The sequence below is a fragment of the Oncorhynchus keta genome, chromosome 4 (assembly GCF_023373465.1).
Source record: "Oncorhynchus keta strain PuntledgeMale-10-30-2019 chromosome 4, Oket_V2, whole genome shotgun sequence".
Taxonomy (NCBI): domain Eukaryota; kingdom Metazoa; phylum Chordata; class Actinopteri; order Salmoniformes; family Salmonidae; genus Oncorhynchus; species Oncorhynchus keta.
Window position 1 is genome coordinate 77,989,904 of NC_068424.1, and position 15,151 is coordinate 78,005,054.

Here is a 15,151-nt window from a genome sequence, read left to right on the forward strand (position 1 = left end):
TGTGATTTGGTGTTCTGATTCTCATCACCACACCATAATGGTGTTCTGATTCTCATTAACACACCGTAATGATGTGATTTGGTGTTCTGATTCTCATCACCACACCATAATGGTGTTCTGATTCTCATCAACACACCGTAATGGTGTGATTTGGTGTTCTGATTCTCATCACCACACCATAATGGTGTTCTGATTCTCATCACCACACCATAATGGTGTTCTGATTCTCATCACCACACCATAATGGTGTTCTGATTCTCATCACCACACCATAATGGTGTTCTGATTCTCATCACCACACCATAATGGTGTTCTGATTCTCATCACCACACCATAATGGTGTTCTGATTCTCATCACCACACCATAATGGTGTTCTGATTCTCATCACCACACCATAATGGTGTTCTGATTCTCATCACCACACCATAATGGTGTTCTGATTCTCATCACCACACCATGTTCTGATTCTCATTATGGTGTGATTTGGTGTTCTAATTCTCATCACCACACCATAATGGTGTGATTTGGTGTTCTAATTCTCATCACCACACCATAATGGTGTTCTAATTCTCATCACCACACCATAATGGTGTTCTAATTCTCATCACCACACCATAATGGTGTGATTTGGTGTTCTGATTCTCATCACCACACCATAATGGTGTGTTTTGGATGAATCTCACAATCATGATGTTTTATAAGGCTAGTGATATTTCCACGGCCTCTGTTCCCTCTTGAATAATCCCAGATTGTCTCTGTGCCACACCCCTGCTAGATGTCCCCTTTTCAACAGTACATTCTCCTCTCCACCTCTCTCCAGGTCAGGGGAATGACCTGTGCCTCCTGCGTTCACAAAATAGAGTCCAGCCTGATGAAAGAGAACGGTATCGTCTACGCCTCCGTTGCCCTGGCAACCAACAAAGCCCACATCAAGTACGACCCGGAGGTGACTGGACCGAGAGATGTCATCAAACTCATAGAGGTACTTCAACTGGGTCATCCAACCCCTCTCCTCTGCCCTTCATGACAATGTAATAACAGTTTCTTTACCTAGTAAAATAAAGGGTTACATTTTATTCATTCATTTTGTCTGTTTATCAGAACCTGGGCTTCGAGGCATCTCTGGTGAAGCGGGATCGTACCGGCAGTCACCTGGACCACAGCAGCGAGATCACACAGTAATGGAAGGGAATGGGATGTGTGGGATAACAGGCGGCAGTAGTTCAGCTGCTTGGGTTTTTTCCTCACTGGCTATGTAGACGAGATTACTCGTCTGTCTCCATCTCCGTACCACCTCCTCTCTCTCTTCTCCCAGATGGAGGAAGTCGTTCCTGGTCAGCCTGTTCTTCTGCGTCCCAGTCATGGGGATGATGACCTACATGATCATAGTAGATCACCAGATCAGCACGTCTCACCAGCACAACGCCACCGCACAGGACCGGGAACACTACCACTCCACCATGTTCCTGGAGAGACAGCTGCTTCCAGGCCTCTCCATCATGAACCTGATCTCATTCCTCTTCTGTGTCCCTGTACAGGTAGGAGAAAAAGAAGGAGGGATAGATGGAGGGATGGGGAGGGAGGGATAGATAGATGGAGGGATGGGGAGGGAGGGATAGATAGATGGAGGGATGGGGAGGGAGGGATAGATGGGGAGGGAGGGAGGGAATAGTCATTTGGGGCGTATAGACAGGGAGGGAGGGGGCTGTTTTTCATGTTTCAGGCTAGGCCCCTTAGTTCCAGTGAAGGGAAATCTTAATGCTACAGCATACAATGACATTCTAGATGATTCTGTGCTTCCAACTTTGTGGCAACAGTTTGGGGAAGGCCCTGTCCTGTTTCAGCATGACAATGCCCCAGTGCACAAAGCGAGGTCCTTACAGAAATGGTTTGTTGAGATCGGTGTGGAAGAACTTGAATGGCCTTCACAGAGCCCTGACCTCAACCCCATCAAACACCTTTGGGATGAATTGGAACGCTGACTACGAGCCAGGCCTAATCGCCCAACATCTGTGCCCGACCTCACTAATGCTCTTGTGGCTGAATGGAAGCAATTCACTGCCACGATGTTCCAACATCTAGTGGAAATCCTTCCCAGAAGAGTGGAGGCTGTTATAGCAGCAAAGGGGAGACCAACGCAATATTAATACCCATGATTTTGGAATGAAGTATTCGACTACCAGGTGTCCACATACTTTTGGTAATCTCGTGTATCTTTCTAAATAACGCAATACTTAATTAAATAAATCACAATTTGTGACTCAAGTGTGGAAGTAATTTCCTAATCAAACCTGAAATGAGTATTTTTCCTGATTTTCTTTTTTTTTTTTACATTTATTTTTATTTATTTAATGTTTAAAAAAAAAAAAAATTAAGATGTAACTTTCTTGTCTTTAGTTTATTGGTGGCCGCTACTTCTACACCCAAGCCTACAAGGCCCTGAAACACAAAACAGCCAACATGGACGTGCTCATCGTGCTGGCCACTTCCATAGCCTTCACCTACTCCGTGGTCATCCTCATGGTCGCCATGATAGAGAGGGCAAAGGTCAACCCCATCACCTTCTTTGACACGCCCCCCATGCTCTTTGTCTTCATCTCCCTGGGGCGCTGGCTGGAGCAGATCGCCAAGGTTACTGAACCTATATATCTCTTTATTTAACCTTTTATTTATACTAGGCAAGTCAATTAAAAACAAATTGTTATTTACAATGACGGCCAACACAACCATATACTCCTGACCTGCTCTGTAGCTAACACAACCATATACTCCTGACCCGCTCTGTAGCTAACACAACCATATACTCCTGACCTGCTCTGTAGCTAACACAACCATATACTCCTGACCTGCTCTGTAGCTAACACAACCATATACTCCTGACCTGCTCTGTAGCTAACACAACCATATACTCCTGACCTGCTCTGTAGCTAACACAACCATATACTCCTGACCTGCTCTGTAGCTAACACAACCATATACTCCTGACCTGCTCTGTAGCTAACACAACCATATACTCCTGACCTGCTCTGTAGCTAACACAACCATATACTCCTGACCTGCTCTGTAGCTAACACAACCATATACTCCTGACCCGCTCTGTAGCTAACACAACCATATACTCCTGACCCGCTCTGTAGCTAACACAACCATATACTCCTGACCTGCTCTGTAGCTAACACAACCATATACTCCTGACCCGCTCTGCAGCTAACACAACCATATACTCCTGACCCGCTCTGTAGCTAACACAACCATATACTCCTGACCTGCTCTGTAGCTAACACAACCATATACTCCTGACCTGCTCTGTAGCTAACACAACCATATACTCCAACCATATACTCCTGACCCGCTCTGTAGCTAACACAACCATATACTCCTGACCTGCTCTGTAGCTAACACAACCATATACTCCTGACCCGCTCTGTAGCTAACACAACCATATACTCCTGACCTGCTCTGTAGCTAACACAACCATATACTCCTGACCCGCTCTGTAGCTAACACAACCATATACTCCTGACCTGCTCTGCAGCTAACACAACCATATACTCCTGACCTGCTCTGTAGCTAACACAACCATATACTCCTGACCTGCTCTGTAGCTAACACAACCATATACTCCTTACCTGCTCTGCAGCTAACACAACCATATACTCCTGACCCGCTCTGTAGCTAACACAACCATATACTCCTGACCTGCTCTGTAGCTAACACAACCATATACTCCTGACCCGCTCTGTAGCTAACACAACCATATACTCCTGACCTGCTCTGTAGATAACACAACCATATACTCCTGACCTGCTCTGTAGCTAACACAACCATATACTCCTGACCTGCTCTGTAGCTAACAACCATATACTCCTGACCCGCTCTGCAGCTAACACAACCATATACTCCTGACCTGCTCTGTAGCTAACACAACCATATACTCCTGACCTGCTCTGTAGCTAACACAACCATATACTCCTGACCCGCTCTGTAGCTAACACAACCATATACTCCTGACCTGCTCTGTAGCTAACACAACCATATACTCCTGACCTGCTCTGCAGCTAACACAACCATATACTCCTGACCCGCTCTGTAGCTAACACAACCATATACTCCTGACCTGCTCTGTAGCTAACACAACCATATACTCCAACCATATACTCCTGACCTGCTCTGTAGCTAACACAACCATATACTCCAACCATATACTCCTGACCCGCTCTGTAGCTAACACAACCATATACTCCAACCATATACTCCTGACCTGCTCTGTAGCTAACACAACCATATACTCCAACCATATACTCCTGACCCGCTCTGTAGCTAACACAACCATATACTCCTGACCTGCTCTGTAGATAACACAACCATATACTCCTGACCTGCTCTGTAGCTAACACAACCATATACTCCTGACCTGCTCTGTAGCTAACAACCATATACTCCTGACCCGCTCTGCAGCTAACACAACCATATACTCCTGACCTGCTCTGCAGCTAACACAACCATATACTCCTGACCCGCTCTGTAGCTAACACAACCATATACTCCTGACCTGCTCTGTAGCTAACACAACCATATACTCCTGACCTGCTCTGCAGCTAACACAACCATATACTCCTGACCTGCTCTGTAGCTAACACAACCATATACTCCTGACCCGCTCTGCAGCTAACACAACCATATACTCCTGACCCGCTCTGTAGCTAACACAACCATATACTCCAACCATATACTCCTGACCCGCTCTGTAGCTAACACAACCATATACTCCTGACCTGCTCTGTAGCTAACACAAACATATACTCCTGACCCGCTCTGTAGCTAACACAACCATATACTCCTGACCTGCTCTGTAGCTAACACAACCATATACTCCTGACCCGCTCTGTAGCTAACACAACCATATACTCCTGACCTGCTCTGTAGCTAACACAACCATGTACTCCTGACCTGCTCTGTAGCTAACACAACCATATACTCCTGACCTGCTCTGTAGCTAACACAACCATATACTCCTGACCTGCTCTGTAGCTAACACAACCATATACTCCTGACCTGCTCTGTAGCTAACACAACCATATACTCCTGACCCGCTCTGTAGCCAACACAACCATATACTCCTGACCCGCTCTGTAGCCAACACAACCATATACTCCTGACCCGCTCTGTAGCCAACACAACCATATACTCCAACCATATACTCCTGACCCGCTCTGTAGCTAACACAACCATATACTCCTGACCCGCTCTGTAGCCAACACAACCATATACTCCAACCATATACTCCTGACCCGCTCTGTAGCTAACACAACCATATACTCCTGACCCGCTCTGCAGCTAACACAACCATATACTCCTGACCTGCTCTGTAGCTAACACAACCATATACTCCTGACCCGCTCTGTAGCTAACACAACCATATACTCCAACCATATACTCCTGACCCGCTCTGTAGCTAACACAACCATATACTCCAACCATATACTCCTGACCCGCTCTGTAGCCAACACAACCATATACTCCAACCATATACTCCTGACCCGCTCTGTAGCTAACACAACCATATACTCCAACCATATACTCCTGACCCGCTCTGTAGCTAACACAACCATATACTCCAACCATATACTCCTGACCCGCTCTGTAGCTAACACAACCATATACTCCAACCATATACTCCTGACCCGCTCTGTAGCTAACACAACCATATACTCCTGACCTGCTCTGTAGCTAACACAACCATATACTCCTGACCTGCTCTGTAGCTAACACAACCATATACTCCTGACCTGCTCTGTAGCTAACACAACCATATACTCCTGACCCGCTCTGTAGCTAACACAACCATATACTCCTGACCTGCTCTGTAGCTAACACAACCATATACTCCAACCATATACTCCTGACCCGCTCTGTAGCTAACACAACCATATACTCCTGACCCGCTCTGCAGCTAACACAACCATATACTCCTGACCTGCTCTGTAGCTAACACAACCATATACTCCTGACCTGCTCTGTAGCTAACACAACCATATACTCCTGACCTGCTCTGTAGCTAACACAACCATATACTCCTGACCCGCTCTGTAGCTAACACAACCATATACTCCTGACCCGCTCTGTAGCTAACACAACCATATACTCCTGACCCGCTCTGTAGCCAACACAACCATATACTCCTGACCTGCTCTGTAGCTAACACAACCATATACTCCAACCATATACTCCTGACCCGCTCTGTAGCTAACACAACCATATACTCCAACCATATACTCCTGACCTGCTCTGTAGCTAACACAACCATATACTCCAACCATATACTCCTGACCCGCTCTGTAGCTAACACAACCATATACTCCTGACCTGCTCTGTAGATAACACAACCATATACTCCTGACCTGCTCTGTAGCTAACACAACCATATACTCCTGACCTGCTCTGTAGCTAACAACCATATACTCCTGACCCGCTCTGCAGCTAACACAACCATATACTCCTGACCTGCTCTGCAGCTAACACAACCATATACTCCTGACCTGCTCTGTAGCTAACACAACCATATACTCCTGACCTGCTCTGTAGCTAACACAACCATATACTCCTGACCTGCTCTGTAGCTAACACAACCATATACTCCTGACCTGCTCTGTAGCTAACACAACCATATACTCCTGACCCGCTCTGTAGCTAACACAACCATATACTCCTGACCCGCTCTGTAGCTAACACAACCATATACTCCTGACCCGCTCTGTAGCTAACACAACCATATACTCCAACCATATACTCCTGACCCGCTCTGTAGCTAACACAACCATATACTCCTGACCTGCTCTGTAGCTAACACAACCATATACTCCTGACCCGCTCTGTAGCTAACACAACCATATACTCCTGACCCGCTCTGTAGCTAACACAACCATATACTCCTGACCTGCTCTGTAGCTAACACAACCATATACTCCTGACCTGCTCTGTAGCTAACACAACCATATACTCCTGACCTGCTCTGTAGCTAACACAACCATATACTCCTGACCTGCTCTGTAGCTAACACAACCATATACTCCTGACCTGCTCTGTAGCTAACACAACCATATACTCCTGACCCGCTCTGTAGCTAACACAACCATATACTCCTGACCCGCTCTGTAGCCAACACAACCATATACTCCAACCATATACTCCTGACCCGCTCTGTAGCTAACAACCATATACTCCTGACCCGCTCTGCAGCTAACAACCATATACTCCTGACCCGCTCTGCAGCTAACACAACCATATACTCCTGACCCGCTCTGTAGCTAACACAACCATATACTCCAACCATATACTCCTGACCCGCTCTGTAGCTAACACAACCATATACTCCAACCATATACTCCTGACCCGCTCTGTAGCCAACACAACCATATACTCCAACCATATACTCCTGACCCGCTCTGTAGCTAACACAACCATATACTCCAACCATATACTCCTGACCCGCTCTGTAGCTAACACAACCATATACTCCAACCATATACTCCTGACCCGCTCTGTAGCTAACACAACCATATACTCCAACCATATACTCCTGACCCGCTCTGCAGCTAACACAACCATATACTCCTGACCTGCTCTGTAGCTAACACAACCATATACTCCTGACCCGCTCTGTAGCTAACACAACCATATACTCCTGACCTGCTCTGTAGCTAACACAACCATATACTCCTGACCCGCTCTGTAGCTAACACAACCATATACTCCTGACCTGCTCTGTAGCTAACACAACCATATACTCCAACCATATACTCCTGACCTGCTCTGTAGCTAACACAACCATATACTCCTGACCTGCTCTGTAGCTAACACAACCATATACTCCTGACCTGCTCTGTAGCTAACACAACCATATACTCCTGACCTGCTCTGTAGCTAACACAACCATATACTCCTGACCCGCTCTGTAGCTAACACAACCATATACTCCTGACCTGCTCTGTAGCTAACACAACCATATACTCCTGACCCGCTCTGTAGCCAACACAACCATATACTCCAACCATATACTCCTGACCCGCTCTGTAGCTAACACAACCATATACTCCAACCATATACTCCTGACCTGCTCTGTAGCTAACACAACCATATACTCCTGACCTGCTCTGTAGCTAACACAACCATATACTCCTGACCCGCTCTGTAGCCAACACAACCATATACTCCTGACCCGCTCTGTAGCCAACACAACCATATACTCCTGACCCGCTCTGTAGCCAACACAACCATATACTCCTGACCCGCTCTGTAGCCAACACAACCATATACTCCTGACCCGCTCTGTAGCCAACACAACCATATACTCCTGACCCGCTCTGTAGCCAACACAACCATATACTCCTGACCCGCTCTGTAGCCAACACAACCATATACTCCTGACCCGCTCTGTAGCCAACACAACCATATACTCCTGACCCGCTCTGTAGCCAACACAACCATATACTCCTGACCCGCTCTGTAGCCAACACAACCATATACTCCTGACCCGCTCTGTAGCCAACACAACCATATACTCCTGACCCGCTCTGTAGCCAACACAACCATATACTCCTGACCCGCTCTGTAGCCAACACAACCATATACTCCTGACCCGCTCTGTAGCCAACACAACCATATACTCCTGACCCGCTCTGTAGCCAACACAACCATATACTCCTGACCCGCTCTGTAGCTAACAACCATATACTCCTGACCTGCTCTGTAGCTAACACAACCATATACTCCTGACCTGCTCTGTAGCTAACACAACCATATACTCCTGACCTGCTCTGTAGCTAACACAACCATATACTCCTGACCCGCTCTGTAGCTAACACAACCATATACTCCAACCATATACTCCTGACCTGCTCTGTAGCTAACACAACCATATACTCCTGACCTGCTCTGTAGCTAACACAACCATATACTCCTGACCCGCTCTGTAGCCAACACAACCATATACTCCAACCATATACTCCTGACCTGCTCTGTAGCCAACACAACCATATACTCCTGACCTGCTCTGTAGCTAACAACCATATACTCCTGACCTGCTCTGTAGCTAACACAACCATATACTCCTGACCTGCTCTGTAGCTAACACAACCATATACTCCTGACCCGCTCTGTAGCTAACACAACCATATACTCCTGACCTGCTCTGTAGCTAACACAACCATATACTCCAACCATATACTCCTGACCCGCTCTGTAGCTAACACAACCATATACTCCTGACCTGCTCTGTAGCTAACACAACCATATACTCCTGACCTGCTCTGTAGCTAACACAACCATATACTCCAACCATATACTCCTGACCCGCTCTGTAGCTAACACAACCATATACTCCTGACCTGCTCTGTAGCTAACACAACCATATACTCCTGACCCGCTCTGTAGCTAACACAACCATATACTCCTGACCTGCTCTGCAGCTAACACAACCATATACTCCTGACCCGCTCTGTAGCTAACAACCATATACTCCTGACCCGCTCTGTAGCTAACAACCATATACTCCTGACCCGCTCTGCAGCTAACACAACCATATACTCCTGACCCGCTCTGTCGCTAACACAACCATATACTCCTGACCTGCTCTGTAGCTAACACAAACATATACTCCAACCATATACTCCTGACCCGCTCTGTAGCTAACACAACCATATACTCCTGACCCGCTCTGTAGCTAACACAACCATATACTCCTGACCTGCTCTGTAGCTAACACAACCATATACTCCTGACCTGCTCTGTAGCTAACACAACCATATACTCCTGACCCGCTCTGTAGCTAACACAACCATATACTCCTGACCCGCTCTGCAGCTAACACAACCATATACTCCTGACCCGCTCTGCAGCTAACACAACCATATACTCCTGACCCGCTCTGTAGCTAACACAACCATATACTCCTGACCTGCTCTGTAGCTAACACAACCATATACTCCTGACCCGCTCTGTAGCTAACACAACCATATACTCCTGACCCGCTCTGTAGCTAACACAACCATATACTCCTGACCCGCTCTGCAGCTAACACAACCATATACTCCTGACCCGCTCTGCAGCTAACACAACCATATACTCCTGACCCGCTCTGCAGCTAACACAACCATATACTCCTGACCCGCTCTGCAGCTAACACAACCATATACTCCTGACCCGCTCTGCAGCTAACACAACCATATACTCCTGACCCGCTCTGCAGCTAACACAACCATATACTCCTGACCCGCTCTGCAGCTAACACAACCATATACTCCTGACCTGCTCTGCAGCTAACACAACCATATACTCCTGACCCGCTCTGTAGCTAACACAACCATATACTCCTGACCCGCTCTGTAGCTAACACAACCATATACTCCTGACCTGCTCTGTAGCTAACACAACCATATACTCCTGACCTGCTCTGTAGCTAACACAACCATATACTCCTGACCTGCTCTGTAGCTAACACAACCATATACTCCTGACCTGCTCTGTAGCTAACACAACCATATACTCCTGACCTGCTCTGTAGCTAACACAACCATATACTCCTGACCTGCTCTGTAGCTAACACAACCATATACTCCTGACCTGCTCTGTAGCTAACACAACCATATACTCCTGACCTGCTCTGTAGCTAACACAACCATATACTCCTGACCTGCTCTGTCTCTCTCCTCCAGAGTAAGACGTCAGAGGCTCTATCCAAGCTGATGTCCCTCCAGGCCAGCGAGGCCACAGTGGTCACTCTCAACACGGACATGTCTGTACTCAGGTACTTCCCTAAAGAGCTCCTGTTTCTCGACCTGGAATTGGATAGCCTGGGTTTTTCTGGTCATAACCAAAACCGTTTCTGGCCCTGAGATTAGGAATTGGATAAGGAAGGCTGTAAGATATTTGACACTATTTCAAGTGTTTTTTTTTTTAAAGTTTCATTTCAATGTTTAATCAGAACTGACCCCAGGCCAACATTGAACAGCGAACTCTTTTGAGACATGACATAGAACCAGTGCATTATACATCCGACTACACGCCTTTCTCTCTGTCCGTGTCAGTGAGGAGCAGGTAGATGTTGAGCTGGTCCAGAGAGGAGACGTGGTCAGGGTGGTTCCTGGAGGGAAGTTCCCCGTAGATGGGAGGGTCATCGAAGGACACAGCATGGCTGACGAGTCTCTCATCACAGGTGGGTTACAGTGGGAAGATCAACTCTGAGGATACTGCAGAAGATGCATCTCAAAGCTAATCGTCTCTGATGTGCGTTTTGTGTCCCAGGCGAGGCCATGCCGGTAACTAAGAAGCCAGGCAGCTCAGTGATAGCTGGCTCTATCAACCAGAACGGCTCTCTGCTCGTCAATGCTACACACGTAGGCCTGGACACAACCCTGTCTCAGATAGTTAAACTAGTGGAGGAGGCTCAGACATCTAAGGTGAGGCTGGTTGGTGATGGTAATATGTTCATTTTTGTGTAAAACGATTTTCTGTTTCCTGGACTTTGAGTTGGATATAAGGGATATTTGATATATATTTGTCTATTTAATTTTGACAGAACTGACCTTAGGCAACACATGGAGGATTCGTCTCAGAATGAATTTTTCAGTTCTGAGTTAGAAGAGCTTCACCTCTGTGACCTCTGACCTATGCTTTAACCTTTTTACCTTTATGACCTCTGACCTCTCCCCTGCAGGCTCCCATCCAGCAGTTTGCAGATAAGATCAGTGGCTACTTTGTCCCGTTCATCGTTGGGGTTTCTCTCCTCACTCTGTTCGCCTGGATCCTCATTGGCTTTGTCGACTTTCCACTGGTGGAGAAATACTTCCCTGTGAGTAGCCTTTACTATACAGATCTATGTAAAGCTTTTACTATACAGATCTATGTAAAACCTTTACTATACAGATATCTATGTAAAGCTTTTACTGTACAGATATCTGTGTAAAGCTTTTACTGTACAGATATCTGTGTAAAGCTTTTACTATACAGATATCTATGTGTAGCCTTTACTATACAGATATCTATGTGTAGCCTTTACTATACAGATATCTATGTGTAGCCTTTACTATACAGATATCTATGTGTAGCCTTTACTATACAGATATCTATGTGTAGCCTTTACTATACAGATATCTATGTAAAGCTTTTACTATACAGATATCTATGTAAAGCCTTTACTATACAGATATCTATGTAAAGCTTTTACTGTACAGATATCTGTGTAAAGCTTTTACTGTACAGATATCTGTGTAAAGCTTTTACTGTACAGATATCTGTGTAAAGCTTTTACTGTACAGATATCTGTGTAAAGCTTTTACTGTACAGATATCTGTGTAAAGCTTTTACTGTACAGATATCTGTGTAAAGCTTTTACTGTACAGATATCTGTGTAAAGCTTTTACTGTACAGATATCTGTGTAAAGCTTTTACTGTACAGATATCTGTGTAAAGCCTTTACTGTACAGATATCTGTGTAAAGCCTTTACTATACAGATATCTATGAGTAGCCTTTACTATACAGATATCTATGTAAAGCCTTTACTATACAGATATCTATGTAAAACCTTTACTATACAGATATCTATGAGTAGCCTTTACTATACAGATATCTATGAGTAGCCTTTACTATACAGATATCTATGTGTAGCCTTTACTATACAGATATCTATGAGTAGCCTTTACTATACAGATATCTATGTAAAGCTTTTACTATACAGATATCTATGTAAAACCTTTACTATACAGATATCTATGTGTAGCCTTTACTATACAGATATCTATGTGTAGCCTTTACTATACAGATATCTATGTGTAGCCTTTACTATACAGATATCTATGAGTAGCCTTTACTATACAGATATCTATGTAAAACCTTTACTATACAGATATCTAGGAGTAGCCTTTACTATACAGATATCTATGAGTAGCCTTTACTGTACTGATATCTGTGTAAAGCTTTTACTGTACTGATATCTGTGTAAAACCTTTACTGTACTGATATCTGTGTAAAACCTTTACTGTACTGATATCTGTGTAAAACCTTTACTGTACAGATATATATCTAAAGCCTTTACTATACAGATATCTATGTAAAACCTTTACAGAGGGTGTATTTAGCTAAATCATTCCACTTAAATCAGGTATTTACATCATTTTCATTTAAGTTCTGTCTCTTTGAGAGCAGTATGGGAAAGCCCTAGTCTGCTGTCACCTGTCTACTTCCTGTTTAAACAGTGGAGGCTGATCAAGGAGAGGAAATCAACATTAGACTATTGAAATGTAAACCAGACTGTTCCCCTGTTCCACTGGCTCCCTCTACAGGGCTATAATAAGAGCATCTCCAAGGCAGAAGCTGTGATCAGGTTTGCCTTCCAGGCCTCCATCACGGTGCTGTGTATCGCCTGCCCCTGCTCTCTAGGCCTGGCAACCCCGACAGCTGTGATGGTGGGCACGGGGGTGGGCGCTCAGAACGGTATCCTCATCAAGGGAGGGGAACCACTAGAGATGGCACACAAGGTGAGGGGGGGAACACACTACCAATCAGACCGTAGTCGATCACTAATAATATCATATTGATAGTAAAAAATCATTAGGTTTGATATGTTATGCCTCATGTTTGTAGTCAGAATCTGATTGTTTGCGACTGTTGCAGTTACTGGGTGTATGTTATTAAATTGTCTGAGGATCGATACTGTCGCTTCCCTTATTCCTCACTCATTACAAAAAAAACGGTATATTTTCCAGATCCAGACAGTGGTGTTTGATAAGACGGGTACCATCACCTACGGAGCTCCTAAAGTCATCCAGGTGAAGATTGTAGTGGAGGGGAACAGGATGCCTCGCTCCCGTCTGCTGGCCATCGTAGGGACTGCAGAGAACAACAGTGAACACCCGCTGGGAGCTGCCATTACCAAGTACTGTAAACAGGTGTGTCTGATGTCATCACCAAGTACTGTAAACGGGGTTGAGTCTGTTACCAAGTACTGTAAATGGGGGTGAGTCTGTTACCAAGTACTGTAAACAGGTGAGTCTGTTACCAAGTACTGTAAACAGGTGAGTCTGTTACCAAGTACTGTAAACAGGTGTGTCTGTTACCAAGTACTGTAAACAGGTGTGTCTGTTACCAAGTACTGTAAACAGGTGAGTCTGTTACCAAGTACTGTAAACAGGTGAGTCTGTTACCAAGTACTGTAAACAGGTGTGTCTGTTACCAAGTACTGTAAACAGGTGAGTCTGTTACCAAGTACTGTAAACAGGTGGGTCTGATGTCATCACCAAGTACTGTAAACGGGGTTGAGTCTGTTACCAAGTACTGTAAATGGGGGTGAGTCTGTTACCAAGTACTGTAAATGGGGGTGAGTCTGTTACCAAGTACTGTAAATGGGGGTGAGTCTGTTACCAAGTACTGTAAATGGGGGTGAGTCTGTTACCAAGTACTGTAAACTGGGGTGAGTCCTCGTGAGTGGATCATTCCAAGTGCCTGTCTGTCATTGTGGATCCAGATGAAGTGTACTAATCTGTCTCTCTGTGTTAGGAGCTGGGGACAGAGTCCCTTGGTGCGTGTACTGACTTCCAGGCTGTACCAGGCTGTGGAATACGATGCCAGGTCAGTAACACAGAGACCGTCAGGAGAGGACCGTGGTGTGTGTGTGTGTGTGTGTGTTAGGTCAGTAACACAGAGACCATCAGGAGAGGACCGTGGTGTGTGTGTTAGGTCAGTAACACAGACACAGAGACCGTCAGGAGAGGACCGTGGTGTGTGTGTTAGGTCAGTAACACAGAGACCGTCAGGAGAGGACCGTGACGGCTGTGTAATAACTAAACCTGTGTGTGTGTGTGTGTTAGGTCAGTAACACAGAGACCGTCAGGAGAGGACCGTGACGGCTGTGTAATAACTAAACCTGTGTGTGTGTGTTAGGTCAGTAACACAGAGACCGTCAGGAGAGGACCGTGTGTGTGTGTGTGTGTGTGTGTGTGTGTGTGTGTGTGTGTGTGTGTGTGTGTTAGGTCAGTAACACAGACACAGAGACCGTCAGGAGAGGACCGTGGTGTGTGTGTTAGGTCAGTAACACAGAGACCGTCAGGAGAGGACCGTGGTGTGTGTGTGTGTGTGTTAGGTCAGTAACACAGAGA

At 45.6% G+C, this 15,151-nt stretch overlaps 1 protein-coding gene across 5 annotated transcripts in view; it reads left to right on the forward strand.

Annotated features, from left to right (window-relative positions):
- LOC118374767 (copper-transporting ATPase 1-like) overlaps positions 1 to 15,151 on the forward strand; it is a 41,326-nt gene that overhangs the window by 18,117 nt on the left and 8,058 nt on the right. For all 5 annotated transcript variants that reach the window (XR_008133115.1, XR_008133119.1, XR_008133120.1 and 2 more), the window contains exons 7-17: positions 822 to 983; positions 1,103 to 1,179; positions 1,317 to 1,539; positions 2,399 to 2,632; positions 10,714 to 10,805; positions 11,086 to 11,213; positions 11,303 to 11,457; positions 11,715 to 11,849; positions 13,340 to 13,534; positions 13,763 to 13,945; positions 14,553 to 14,624. Coding sequence is in view for 2 of the 5 variants with exons in the window: in XM_052516621.1 (XP_052372581.1) it covers positions 822 to 983; positions 1,103 to 1,179; positions 1,317 to 1,539; positions 2,399 to 2,632; positions 10,714 to 10,805; positions 11,086 to 11,213; positions 11,303 to 11,457; positions 11,715 to 11,849; positions 13,340 to 13,534; positions 13,763 to 13,945; positions 14,553 to 14,624 (1,656 nt within the window). In the remaining 3 variants the exon portion in view is untranslated. The remainder of the gene's footprint in view (positions 1 to 821; positions 984 to 1,102; positions 1,180 to 1,316; positions 1,540 to 2,398; positions 2,633 to 10,713; positions 10,806 to 11,085; positions 11,214 to 11,302; positions 11,458 to 11,714; positions 11,850 to 13,339; positions 13,535 to 13,762; positions 13,946 to 14,552; positions 14,625 to 15,151) is intronic.